At 46.1% G+C, this 13888-nt stretch overlaps 1 protein-coding gene across 1 annotated transcript; it reads left to right on the forward strand.

Annotated features, from left to right (window-relative positions):
* The first annotated feature begins 5342 nt into the window (after positions 1-5342).
* On the forward strand, positions 5343-9767 carry LOC145947792 (uncharacterized). Its single transcript, XM_083057575.1, has 2 exons — positions 5343-9356; positions 9736-9767. The coding sequence occupies exon 1, from the start codon at positions 5344-5346 to the stop codon at positions 9352-9354; it is 4011 nt and encodes a 1336-aa protein (XP_082913701.1). The 5' UTR covers position 5343; the 3' UTR covers positions 9355-9356; positions 9736-9767.
* The last annotated feature ends 4121 nt before the right edge of the window (positions 9768-13888 follow it).

Below are 13888 nucleotides of genomic sequence, written 5' to 3' on the forward strand. Positions count from 1 at the left end.
CTTGTCGGGAGACAAGCTGAACCACGTAGCAGTGGTGACCATATGGAACAGGGGTTCTCATCCTGGGGATCCAGGGTTCCTGTCTGTGGACCAGATAGACGACGCAGCAGCGGTACTCATCTGGCGAAGGGGTTCTCATTCCGGGGATCCAGAGATCTTGTCCGTAGTCTAGAGAAACGGACTGGCGACCGTGTTAAAGGTAGGAAAGCTGCCTAAATCACATAACTCCCGAACTCTCAAGACCCATCGTCCGGTCACAACCTAACCTAACCTAACCTTGCAGCCGGAAGTTAGGCTAAGAAGGATGGCCACAGCTGCAACCAGCGAGGAGCCAGCCAAGCAGCCGCCAAGCCCAACCAGGGAAGTGGAGACGGCCGAAGAGATCTCGACAGGCCAGATTCGGGACCCGGAGAAGAGGTCAGCCGCTGCCGACTTCTTTTAGAGGTAAATAGTTGACTGGTGATAATGGTTACCGACAGCCGACGGTCGGTAATTAACCGACCCGAGGAAAAAACTTTGTGTAAGTCGAGCCTGACCAGTTACCGACGGCCGGTAAGTGACCGACCGCAAGGTCGGCACTATAAAAACTTACCGACTTACCGACCGAGCACGGTCGATAAGTTTACCGACTTAGAGTCATCATCAATGGTAATTACCATTGACGAGAACTGATATATTAGATTTAGTATTATATCTTTATTATTTTATTAATTAATATTAAGTGCGATAAATAGGCGTTTATCAATCTATTAAGCTGTAAGCCATGATAAGCGCGAACAATATATTAAGTTATTAGACTTAAGGCGCCTATGCGTTATTATAGGAGGCGCTGGCGCAAGGAGACCGCCATCTTGGGAGTGGGGGCCGTCCTCTATATAAGGAGAGCCGAGAGAGGAATCCAGGCTCTCTCTCCAGTAACCACCGTCGCGTTCACGTCGGGGAGACACGTGTGCAATTTACGCGCAAATATTATTTTGTTTTGTACGCCGAGAGTATTTTATTTTATTTTGTGAGGAAGAGGGCGAGTTATTTTATTTTATATTTTTATTAAATAAATATTTATATTTATAATATAAATGAGAGTAATCGTTCTTTATCCAAAAACGAAATCCTGTGCGCGGAGACGTTTTCAGTGAATCCTGGACGGATCCGGAAGCATAGACGGGAAGCAGCCACATCCTGGTGATTCCCGAAAGAATAATTAACACGATTAATTATTCATAACGCGTGTGACGCGAGTGTTGCGTCACTTCATATGACGAACAAAGGTGACGGTTGGATGACGTCATCTTGTGCCTTTGTCTCTCACAAAGGAAACTACGCAGTACAGCGAGCCGCGAAGCGGTAAAGGTGCTCATCTGCAACAGGGGTTCTCATCCTGGGGATCCATAAATCTTGTCGGGAGACAAGCTGAACCACGTAGCAGTGGTGACCATATGGAACAGGGGTTCTCATCCTGGGGATCCAGTGTTCCTGTCTGTGGACCAGATAGACGACGCAGCAGCGGTACTCATCTGGCGAAGGGGTTCTCATTCCGGGGATCCAGAGATCTTGTCCGTAGTCTAGAGAAACGGACTGGCGACCGTGTTAAAGGTAGGAAAGCTGCCTAAATCACATAACTCCCGAACTCTCAAGACCCATCGTCCGGTCACAGTATTATTGTGCTAGTCTGCGGGGAATTTGATACCGTAACCGCGAATCCTGTTTTGGAAACGAAGTCCGGTGTCCCGTGTCTGTGGGAATATCGCGCGGTAAAGTAACATATCCAGTAGAAAAAATATAATTGGCAGATCGTATTTCTTTCGAATTGGCGACCAGATTTATATATTATTTTTCGAATTGGCGACCGTGACAGGACGTTGCTAACCAAGTGTCGTGAGTGCTTTACGAATACGTGTTCACGCGGTGAAGTCGAGTAGCGAGCGTGACGAAAAACCGTGTTCCATCGTGCGTAGCGATACGGCAATTGTTAACGGTAGAGCCTGATACGCGGACATAGTAATAATGACCGACAAAGACGAGAGAGAGTGTGAGGAGGTAGCGAGCGAGATCGTTACGAAAATCCCGGGACCGGTGAAGCATTCGCCGATTCGTGGGGAAAATATCGCGAAATTCGTAACCGAAAGTCAAAACGAGAGTGCGACGGACGCGAGCGAAGACGCGAATGATGAGATTACGTCGCGATATACGGAAGTACGCGATAAAGTAACGACGCGTTCGAAATCAACGATGAGCGCGGAAGAAATGTTGGGTGTCAAGTGCGCGGAAGTTGATATGCTGCGTGCACAGTTAGACAAAGTGACAAATAGATTAGGTAGGATGATGACAGAGTCGTCCAATACAATACCAAAGTCACGAGTCGATAAAGAAGTAAGAGACTTGACCGGCGGGCACGTCGGTAAAGTCGATAACTACCAAACCGATCCAACAGTCGGTAAGGTAGGAACTGACCGTATCATGCGAGTCAGGCAAGGCATGGTCGGTAACCCATCCACGGATGATAAGTTATCGATACTGTTGAGGTCAATTAGTAACCGACTAGACGCGATTGAGGCTCGAGATAAAGGAAACGCGACCGAAGCGAGACGCGCCGAGACTAACAGGGTCCGCGACACAACGTCGAGCGATGAAGAGGTTTCCAGGGGTCCTTTCGTAACTATAGGTGAAAATACGATCGTACGAGCTAAGTTACCGAGGGGGGGTTGGTTGAAGAACCCATTCGAGGAACTAAAGTTCACCGGGAGAAATGACGCGCAGAATCCTATTAAATTCCTACGGAAATTCGAGAACATCGTAAAGTACGAGGGGGTAGACGAGCGTGACCAGCTCTATTACTTTGGTAGGTGCATGCGTGGCGCGGCAGCCAGCTGGCATGATATCCGCGATCCCGACGATATACTGGACGCGAAAGAAGCGTTCAGAGACTATTTTTGGGGCGAGGAACAACAAGCGCGATTCCGCGAAGAGGTATACAACGGAAAGTATAAATACGACTCCGCGATCTCGATGTCGGAATACGCGTTGAACGTATCCAAGCAAGCCAAATACTTGTCACCGCCAATGGCGGATCACGAAGTCATAAGATGCGTAAAAAGGCATTTTGGCGAAACCGTAGCTAGGGAAATTAGACCGACTACGGTAAAAACAGTCGAAGAGTTTATAAAACTACTAGACGAACTAGATTACGAGCGTAAAAGGATACAAGCGCGGAAACCGCGTACCGAAACGCCGAAAACTAAATCCGAATATCCAAATAGGGATCGGGTAAACAACAAACGGTTCGCAAACACGAGTGAGCGAAACCAAACGAGCGCGAAACCCAATACGGGTTATCAAGCTAATAACGCGAAACGCGAAAATACGGAACATACGCCAGATACCGCGAAAACCTCAGAACCAATAGAGAGTGTCGGTAAAATGGGCAACAAAGGGGTCAATAAATACGACAAGAGCGCCGGTAATAAAACGCTCAAACAAGTGTCGGTAAAAAACGATCTTGCTCAGCGAAAACAAGTAGCGACTATCGATACGAGGGAAGAGACGAGCGAAGCGGAGGACGACGTACAACCCGATAAGAAAATCGCGATTATGAGAACGAAGGAAATAATTCGCGAAGTAGACGATCTATCTAAGGAGGATCAGGAAAAAACCAACGCGAGGGCGATGCCGTACGCGGAGGTAAAGATAGGGGACGTGTCGGTAAAAACGTTAATCGATACCGGGGCACAGATATCCGCGATAACTAAAGCCTTATACGACACGTTAAACCAAAGAAAGATCCCAATGAGGATCATACCGATAAGGAAATTTTCCTTGGTAGGAGCGTTCTCCGACCGAGGACAGCCAATCGCGAACCGAGTACAGTTGACTTTCCGTTTAACGGGTAGAGAATTCACTTACGAGGTATACGTGGTTAGGAACTTGTCTTACGACATGATACTAGGGCATGATTTCTTGTCCGAACAAACCGCGACTTTACGATGCGACGTAAGCCGGTTTACGTTAGACTTTCCGGAAGGAGAGGAACCGATTGTCGAATTAAACGCGATAGACATAGACACCGCGGAAAGACAATTAAATATTATTATTAACAACAACGGCGAGTTGTTCGAAGACGTGATAGGGTGCGTAACGCATTACCGACACGAGATAAAAATGATTTCGGAAAAGCCGTTTAAAACGAAACTATATCCTGTGCCGGAGGTACACAGAGATCGGGTGCGCGAACACTTAGCGGAACTCGAAGATCAGGATATAATAGAGAAAGCCACGACTCAGTATATAAACCCAGTCGTGATAGTAGTGAAAAAGTCTGGTGACATTCGACTTTGCGTAGATGCGCGCGAGTTGAACAAACGAATGACCAACGACCACGAACAACCTCCGACGATCGACGAAGTATTTCGCCGAATAGGCAATAAGAGTTACTTTACGACGTTGGACGTGGCCAAAGCGTTCTGGCAGATACCGTTAACCGCGGAAAGCAAGCGATACACCGGATTTATGTTCGACAATAGATCGTACGTCTTTAAACGTTTACCTTTCGGGCTGAAAACAGCGGGTGCTTCGTTTACGCGAGCTATGCGAGCGGCGATAGGGGACGAATGCGATGCGTTTACCATCGTATATCTAGACGACATACTGATCGCGTCGGATACAATAGAAGAACACTTGTTCCATGTGAACTATGTGCTCGAGAAATTGCGCAGAGTAGGGTTTAGATTGAACCGCGACAAATGCGAATTTCTCCGAACCGAGATAACTTTTCTGGGACACACGTTCGATAACGTGAAGGCAGAAATGAACGAAAGTACGAAAAACGCGATTAGAAGCTTCGAGAAACCCAAAAATAAGAAAGCCATTCAAGCTTTCCTGGGACTCGTAAACTGGGATCGTCGTTTTGTGCGAAATTTGTCCAAGTTGACGAAACCACTCGAGAACTTACTAAAAAAATCGATAAAATTCCTATGGACCGAGGAAACGCAACAAGCGTTCGAGGCGATTAAACGAGCGTTCGAGGAAGCGGATAGTTTATTCGTGATTCGTCCGGGAATGAAATTTGGTATTTACGTCGACGCGTCCAAGTACGGACTAGGCGCGATGCTGTACCAGTACAACGACGATAAATCGGAGGATAAATTCACGGTAGCCTATGCGAGCCGTAGCCTGAAGGGGGCTGAATTGAACTATACGGTAACAGAGATAGAATGTCTCGCATTGGTGTGGGCGCTTAGAAAATGGCACACCACGTTGCTAGGCCGACACGTTAGAGTTCACTCCGATCATCGGGCGTTAAAGTTTGTAGGAGCATGCGCGGACGACAGTTCGCGGATCGCGAGATGGATGTCGTTTCTCAACGAATTCCAGCTCGAGATAATTCACGTACCGGGAAAAGAAAACAAAATCGCGGACACACTGTCGCGTAATAATGTTAAAAACGGTTACGTAAAGAAGGAGGAGAAAACTAAGCGTATCGCAGCGATAAGCAAACCGAACGACGATACCGAAACGTCGAATTGGTGCGAGATCATTGCGGAAGCGCAACGGGCGGACGAGGAACTGTTAGAGCAAACTCGCGAACGTCCATACAATTTTCAAGAACGCGAAGGTTTGATTCGACTAAATAAAACAGGCGGAGATCGTGTAATTGTACCAGAGTCCATTAAATGGAAGATTGTAGATAGGGTACACAATTACCTACTGCATTTTGGTACCGACAAAGTTACCGACTTCGTAGAACGATACATGTCGATATTGAATTTAGAGCGCGTGGTACGAGACGTAGTAGCGTCCTGTGAAGCGTGTCAAGCCACGAAGTACTATACCCGACCGACGAGGGGTACCGAGTACTATACATTACCGGAGAAACCTGGCCAAGTAATATCTCTTGATTTATTTGGACCATTGCCGCAAACTCCACGCGGAAATAAATACATACTGGTCTTAATGGATCAATTTTCTAAACTAACGCGACTCTTTCCGTTAAAAAATCAAAAATTAGACTCCATAATGGATTGCTTGCAATTAGAGTATTTTCCAACAGTCGGTATACCGGACGAAATACTTACCGACAACGCGGGTCAGTTTATAACGAATAGATGGCGAGAGTTCGGGACGGAAATAGGGTTTTCCATCCGAAAAACGTCGCCATATAACCCTCAATCGAACCCGGTTGAGAGGGTTATGCGAGAGTTAGGCCGAATTATCAGGCTATACTCGCACGAGAAACAAACAGGATGGGACAAGATCGTCAAACGCGCGGAGATAACAATCAACGCAACGACACACCGAAGTACAGGTTACCGACCGGTGGATCTACATCCTAACTACGAAGACGCACTGCATATCGATCCGAGATTCGAATCACAGCGCAACATCGATGACGAAGAGGAGGACATCGATCAAGACGAGGAGGAAGAAGATCTTGAAAGAAAGATCAATAAGGCGGCCGATACACTCAAAAAGAGGGCTGACCAGAGAAAAACACAAACCGACAAGCACGGAGAAGCTAAACCATTCAATCCGGGCGACAAGGTTTGGTTGAAACTACACAAAAGGAGCGATGCCAGTCGACGGTTGACGAAGAAAATTCATCTGGTTTTCGAAGGTCCATACACCGTACGACAGGAGGTACGTCCAAACGCTTACGTGTTGGAGGACGAGGAGGGGAACAGTCTAGGAACGTTCAACTCCAGACAACTAAAACCGCACCGCGAGGCAAAACTAAAGCCCGAGATGCAAATAAACATGCTGACAACTGATAAACCAGTCGGTAAAATTCAGCATAAAGAAATCGACAGTTTTATCAACGATCTGAGAGGTCAAGATGAAGCAACAAGGGAGGAGGAACTTACCTGGAGCGAGCCGGACGGAAACTCAACGCCGATAGATGTGGAGATCACGGACGACGAAGCAACAACGCCAACGGTCAGCCAGGAAGTAAGCCAAAAATCTCTGAAAAGGAAGAGGAGAGAAAAGATTAGCGAAAAAGGGATGCGCCATATATCGAGGATAACCAACCTGATATACGGAAACAAACAAATTCCATTCACGATGGGTCTAGTAGAGGGTCACATAATGAAGATCTTGATGGATACACGTGGGGAATTCAACGTTATCACTAAAAAAGCAATCCAACGGATTGAAAGTGACGGACACATTTTGGAGAGGATTAAAACTCCAAAAAACATCCCAGCTTACCTTAAAAGAGAAAAGAAGATTAAAATCCGAACTGTTCCAATTAAAATGGAAGCATACGGAAAACAGTTAAAAATTGAAGCGATGATCCTCGAGGGAGACGAACCATGTCTGATGATCGGGAGGATTACGCGAAGAGAACTTGCCAAAAATCTCAACGAGAGCAGAGGTGCATCAATTAACTCACAATATGCTCTGACGAGATGGAACAAACACTTATCTTTGGAGTCCAGGGTAGCAGACAGCCACGGTGACCAGAAGGATGATCAGGAACCCGGAAGCAGCCAAGCTGACCAGAAGGATGATCACGAACCCGAGGGAAGCCAATGTCAACCCCATCACGAAGGACAACCCAAAATAAGGCAAAGTGTGCGCGAAAATAGTTTTCGTGTGCGCGAAAGCAGAGAAAGTCCGATTCAATCGGAAATCCGTATTCCCGACAGTGCAAAAAGTGCATGCGTTGCGGAAAAATCCCAAATTAGGGAAAACCCGAATCAGAAAAAAGTTTTCGTAAAAGACTTAAAAGACAGTCATAGAGACTCTAAACTTAGTCTTAAGAAACCGAAACTGTTCGAAGCAAATCGAAAGTTAACGTTAAGTCACCTAGATTTAAGGTACCATGTCGAAAAGTCACTAGATTCTAGTGATAAGACATTTGTAAAACAAGAGTCGACTAATGATGTCGAAACAGTCGATGGATTAGCGAATTCATCGTCAAAATCAACATTTTCAACACCTATCGATAACGAGATAGAGAGCGGTGCAATGGCGATGCTAAGTACCCAAAAGTTGAATAAATTACTTCAGAATACAGAAAAAGGCAAAATTTTCAATAATTTACCTAAATTTAATAAAGTTACTAGGGAAAAATCACTAGAATCTAGTGAAAATTCACAAATTAATAATAATAGAACAGGAATATACGTTTCCGAAGAGAAATATTCCAACAGTTCGCTAACAATAAAGAAAATAGCGGATAATAGCGTTAAGAATATAAATTTAGCGTTTAAGAATATAGAAATTAGTTCAAACTTTAGTAATAAGGTAGAATTAAACGAGAAATCGCGAGAAACAGCGAGAAATACGATTTCCTCAAAAGTTACTAGCCTAGGGGAAAATATTAATCGTATTAGCAATGAAAGGAAGACCTTTGAACACACCAAGGATAGATGGCAGAAGGACAATGACCGCAGCCACATGAAGGCAAGCCCTAAGGTCGAGATCCAATATGGCCGTTTACGTTTGACAGCCGACAACACGTGTGACAAAATAATTGTGAAATCCGAAAGAATCATGGACAAGGGACAGCAATCCAGCTCCATAAGTGATTTTTATAAGGAAGAGGACGCTGAATTCAAAAGAGCGTTACAAGCGATAAGGCTGAAAGGCATCAAGAGGCGAAGAGAAACACGAACACAGATGTTGCGAAAATTCGCCGACGCCGAAGAGGAATATTCGAGATTTACGTCAGAAGAAATTGACGAAATAATCGAGACCGAACACGAGAAGACCACGCGCATAAACGCGATGATTATTTCGGCGATAAAAGCACAGGGACTGTCGCAGACGTATTACGACAAGTCACTGTTGAAAGATGACAACGGAGAGGACCTGTTCGAAGTACAAACGATCATCGAGGTGAAGTTCTTAAAAGAACAGGCGGAGAAATCCAGACCGTTCACAGCGGAGTTCAAAATAGAGAACGGGATAATGATGAAGGACGTCAAATTATGCGAAGCAGACGAGACGATCATCGAAGTGAAAGCCATCGAAGAAGGAAGAAACAGGGCTAGCACGAGCAAGGATAAACTCAAACCAAAAATAGTGAGTGACATCCAAATAAAAATGCCCAATAAAAGGAAGCTATCCTTCGAGGAGGAAAACAAGGAAAATATTGGGGCACTAAAAGCCAACTTACCGACTGAATCACGCAAAACAAGTAAAGAGCTTTGTCGTGACAAAAGGCCACGACAAACCCCTTTAGGGGGGGCTATGCAGCCGGAAGTTAGGCTAAGAAGGATGGCCACAGCTGCAACCAGCGAGGAGCCAGCCAAGCAGCCGCCAAGCCCAACCAGGGAAGTGGAGACGGCCGAAGAGATCTCGACAGGCCAGATTCGGGACCCGGAGAAGAGGTCAGCCGCTGCCGACTTCTTTTAGAGGTAAATAGTTGACTGGTGATAATGGTTACCGACAGCCGACGGTCGGTAATTAACCGACCCGAGGAAAAAACTTTGTGTAAGTCGAGCCTGACCAGTTACCGACGGCCGGTAAGTGACCGACCGCAAGGTCGGCACTATAAAAACTTACCGACTTACCGACCGAGCACGGTCGATAAGTTTACCGACTTAGAGTCATCATCAATGGTAATTACCATTGACGAGAACTGATATATTAGATTTAGTATTATATCTTTATTATTTTATTAATTAATATTAAGTGCGATAAATAGGCGTTTATCAATCTATTAAGCTGTAAGCCATGATAAGCGCGAACAATATATTAAGTTATTAGACTTAAGGCGCCTATGCGTTATTATAGGAGGCGCTGGCGCAAGGAGACCGCCATCTTGGGAGTGGGGGCCGTCCTCTATATAAGGAGAGCCGAGAGAGGAATCCAGGCTCTCTCTCCAGTAACCACCGTCGCGTTCACGTCGGGGAGACACGTGTGCAATTTACGCGCAAATATTATTTTGTTTTGTACGCCGAGAGTATTTTATTTTATTTTGTGAGGAAGAGGGCGAGTTATTTTATTTTATATTTTTATTAAATAAATATTTATATTTATAATATAAATGAGAGTAATCGTTCTTTATCCAAAAACGAAATCCTGTGCGCGGAGACGTTTTCAGTGAATCCTGGACGGATCCGGAAGCATAGACGGGAAGCAGCCACATCCTGGTGATTCCCGAAAGAATAATTAACACGATTAATTATTCATAACGCGTGTGACGCGAGTGTTGCGTCACTTCATATGACGAACAAAGGTGACGGTTGGATGACGTCATCTTGTGCCTTTGTCTCTCACAAAGGAAACTACGCAGTACAGCGAGCCGCGAAGCGGTAAAGGTGCTCATCTGCAACAGGGGTTCTCATCCTGGGGATCCATAAATCTTGTCGGGAGACAAGCTGAACCACGTAGCAGTGGTGACCATATGGAACAGGGGTTCTCATCCTGGGGATCCAGTGTTCCTGTCTGTGGACCAGATAGACGACGCAGCAGCGGTACTCATCTGGCGAAGGGGTTCTCATTCCGGGGATCCAGAGATCTTGTCCGTAGTCTAGAGAAACGGACTGGCGACCGTGTTAAAGGTAGGAAAGCTGCCTAAATCACATAACTCCCGAACTCTCAAGACCCATCGTCCGGTCACAACCTAACCTAACCTAACCTTGCAGCCGGAAGTTAGGCTGAGAAGGATGGCCACAGCTGCAACCAGCGAGGAGCCAGCCAAGCAGCCGCCAAGCCCAACCAGGGAAGTGGAGACGGCCGAAGAGATCTCGAAAGGCCAGATTCGGGACCCGGAGAAGAGGTCAGCCGCTGCCGACTTCTTTTAGAGGTAAATAATTGACTGGAGATAATAGGTACCGACAGCCGACGGTCGGTAATTAACCGACCCGAGGAAAAACATTGTGCAAGTCGAGCCTGACCAGTTACCGACGGTCGGTAAGTGACCGACCATGAGGTCGTCACCAAAAACACTTACCGACTTACCGACCGAGCACAGTCGATAAGTTTACCGACGTATACTTACCATCAATGGTACTTACCATTGACTAAGACTAGCATTATACTTAGTATTATATTTATATCTTTATTATTTGATTAATTAAATATTAAGTGCGTTAATTAAGCGTTAAGCGAACTGTTAGCGGTTAATTGTGATAAGCGCAAACAATATAATATCTAAAGTTAAGACCGCCTATGCGTATTTATAGGAGGCGCTGGCGTAAGGAGTTCGCCATCTTGCGAGGCGCGCCTATAAAAGGAGAGCCGAGAGAGGGACCGGGGCTCATTGCTCTCGCGACCACCGACGTGCACGCATGAGTCAGTCGTGCAATATTAAACCAGAAATACTTTTATTTTCATTTGTACGCAAGTTTTATTTTTGTTTTTGGAAGTGACGGGAGAAATATATATATATATCTAGTTTTATATTTTATAATAAATATTTTATATTTATAATATAAAACGAGTGTCCGTTCATTTGATCCATTAACGAAATCCTGTGCGCGGAGACGTCTTCGGTTTATCCTGGACAGATCCTGAGGCATAGACGGGAAGCCGCCACATCCTGGTGATTCCTGAAATAATAATTAATACGATTAATTATTAAACAACGCGTGTGACGCGAGTGTTGCGTCATTTCATATGACGAACAAAGGTGACGGTTGGATGACGTCATCTTGTGCCTTTGTCTCTCACAAAGGAAACTACGCAGTACAGCGAGCCGCGAAGCGGTAAAGGTGCTCATCTGCAACAGGGGTTCTCATCCTGGGGATCCATAAATCTTGTCGGGAGACAAGGTAAACCAAGTAACAGTGGTGACCATCTGGAATAGGGGTTCTCATCCTGGGGATCCAGTGGTCCTGTCTGTGGACCAGATAGACGACGCAGCAGCGGTACTCATCTGGCGAAGGGGTTCTCATTCCGGGGATCCAGAGATCTTGTCCGTAGTTTAGAGAAACGGACTGGCGACCGTGTTAAAGGTAGGAAAACTGCCTAATTCACATAACTCCCGAACTCTCAAGACCCATCGTCCGGTCACAGTATTATTGTGCTAGTCTGCGGGGAATTTGATACCGTAACCGCGAATCCTGTTTTGGAAACGAAGTCCGGTGTCCCGTGTCTGTGGGAATATCGCGCGGTAAAGTAACATAACCCAGTAGAAAAAATATAATTGGCATAGCTGTATTTTCTTTCGAATTGGCGACCGTGACAGGACGTTGCTAACCAAGTGTCGTGAGTGCTTTACGAATACGTGTTCACGCGGTGAAGTCGAGTAGCGAGCGTGACGAAATAACCGTGTTCCATCGTGCGTAGCGATACGGCAATTGTTAACGGTAGAGCCTGATACGTGGACATAGTAATAATGACCGACAAAGACGAGAGAGAGTGTGAGGAGCGGGCGAGCGAGATCGCTAAGAAAATCCCGGGACCGGTGAAGCATTCGCCGATTCGTGGGGAAAATATCGCGAAATTCGTAACCGAAAGTCAAAACGAGAGTGCGACGGACGCGAGCGAAGACGCGAATGATGAGATTACGTCGCGATATACGGAAGTACGCGATAAAGTAACGACGCGTTCGAAGTCAACGTTGAGCGCGGAGGAAATGTTGGGTGTCAAGTGCGCGGAAGTTGATATGCTGCGTGCACAGTTAGACAAAGTGACAAGTAGATTAGGTAGGATGATGACAGAGTCGTCCAATACAATACCAAAGTCACGAGTCGATAAAGAAGTAGGAGACTTGACCGGCGGGTACGTCGGTAAAGTCGATAACTACCAAACCGATCCAACAGTCGGTAAGGTAGGAACTGACCGTATCATGCGAGTCAGGCAAGGCATGGTCGGTAACCCATCAACGGATGATAAGTTATCGACACTGTTGAGGTCAATTAGTAACCGACTAGACGCGATTGAGGCTCGAGGTAAAGGAAACGCGACCGAAGCGAGACGCGCCGAGACTAACAGGGTCCGCGACACAACGTCGAGCGATGAAGAGGTTTCCAGGGGTCCTTTCGTAACTATAGGTGAAAATACGATCGTACGAGCTAAGTTACCGAGGGGGGGTTGGTTGAAGAACCCATTCGAGGAACTAAAGTTCACCGGGAGAAATGACGCGCAGAATCCTATTAAATTCCTACGGAAATTCGAGAACATCGTAAAGTACGAGGGGGTAGACGAGCGTGACCAGCTCTATTACTTTGGTAGGTGCATGCGTGGCGCGGCAGCCAGCTGGCATGATATCCGCGATCCCGACGATATACTGGACGCGAAAGAAGCGTTCAGAGACTATTTTTGGGGCGAGGAACAACAAGCGCGATTCCGCGAAGAGGTATACAACGGAAAGTATAAATACGACTCCGCGATCTCGATGTCGGAATACGCGTTGAACGTATCCAAGCAAGCCAAATACTTGTCACCGCCAATGGCGGATCACGAAGTCATAAGATGCGTAAAAAGGCATTTTGGCGAAACCGTAGCTAGGGAAATTAGACCGACTACGGTAAAAACAGTCGAAGAGTTTATAAAACTACTAGACGAACTAGATTACGAGCGTAAAAGGATACAAGCGCGGAAACCGCGTACCGAAACGCCGAAAACTAAATCCGAATATCCAAATAGGGATCGGGTAAACAACAAACGGTTCGCAAACACGAGTGAGCGAAACCAAACGAGCGCGAAACCCAATACGGGTTATCAAGCTAATAACGCGAAACGCGAAAATACGGAACATACGCCAGATACCGCGAAAACCTCAGAACCAATAGAGAGTGTCGGTAAAATGGGCAACAAAGGGGTCAATAAATACGACAAGAGCGCCGGTAATAAAACGCTCAAACAAGTGTCGGTAAAAAACGATCTTGCTCAGCGAAAACAAGTAGCGACTATCGATACGAGGGAAGAGACGAGCGAAGCGGAGGACGACGTAGAACCCGATAAGAAAATCGCGATTATGAGAACGAAGGAAATAATT

The sequence above is a fragment of the Prenolepis imparis genome, unplaced genomic scaffold (genome assembly GCF_030444845.1).
Source record: "Prenolepis imparis isolate NDT839.2.m4 unplaced genomic scaffold, iyPreImpa1.0 SCAF_147, whole genome shotgun sequence".
In the NCBI taxonomy this organism is placed as follows: Eukaryota; Metazoa; Arthropoda; class Insecta; order Hymenoptera; family Formicidae; genus Prenolepis; species Prenolepis imparis.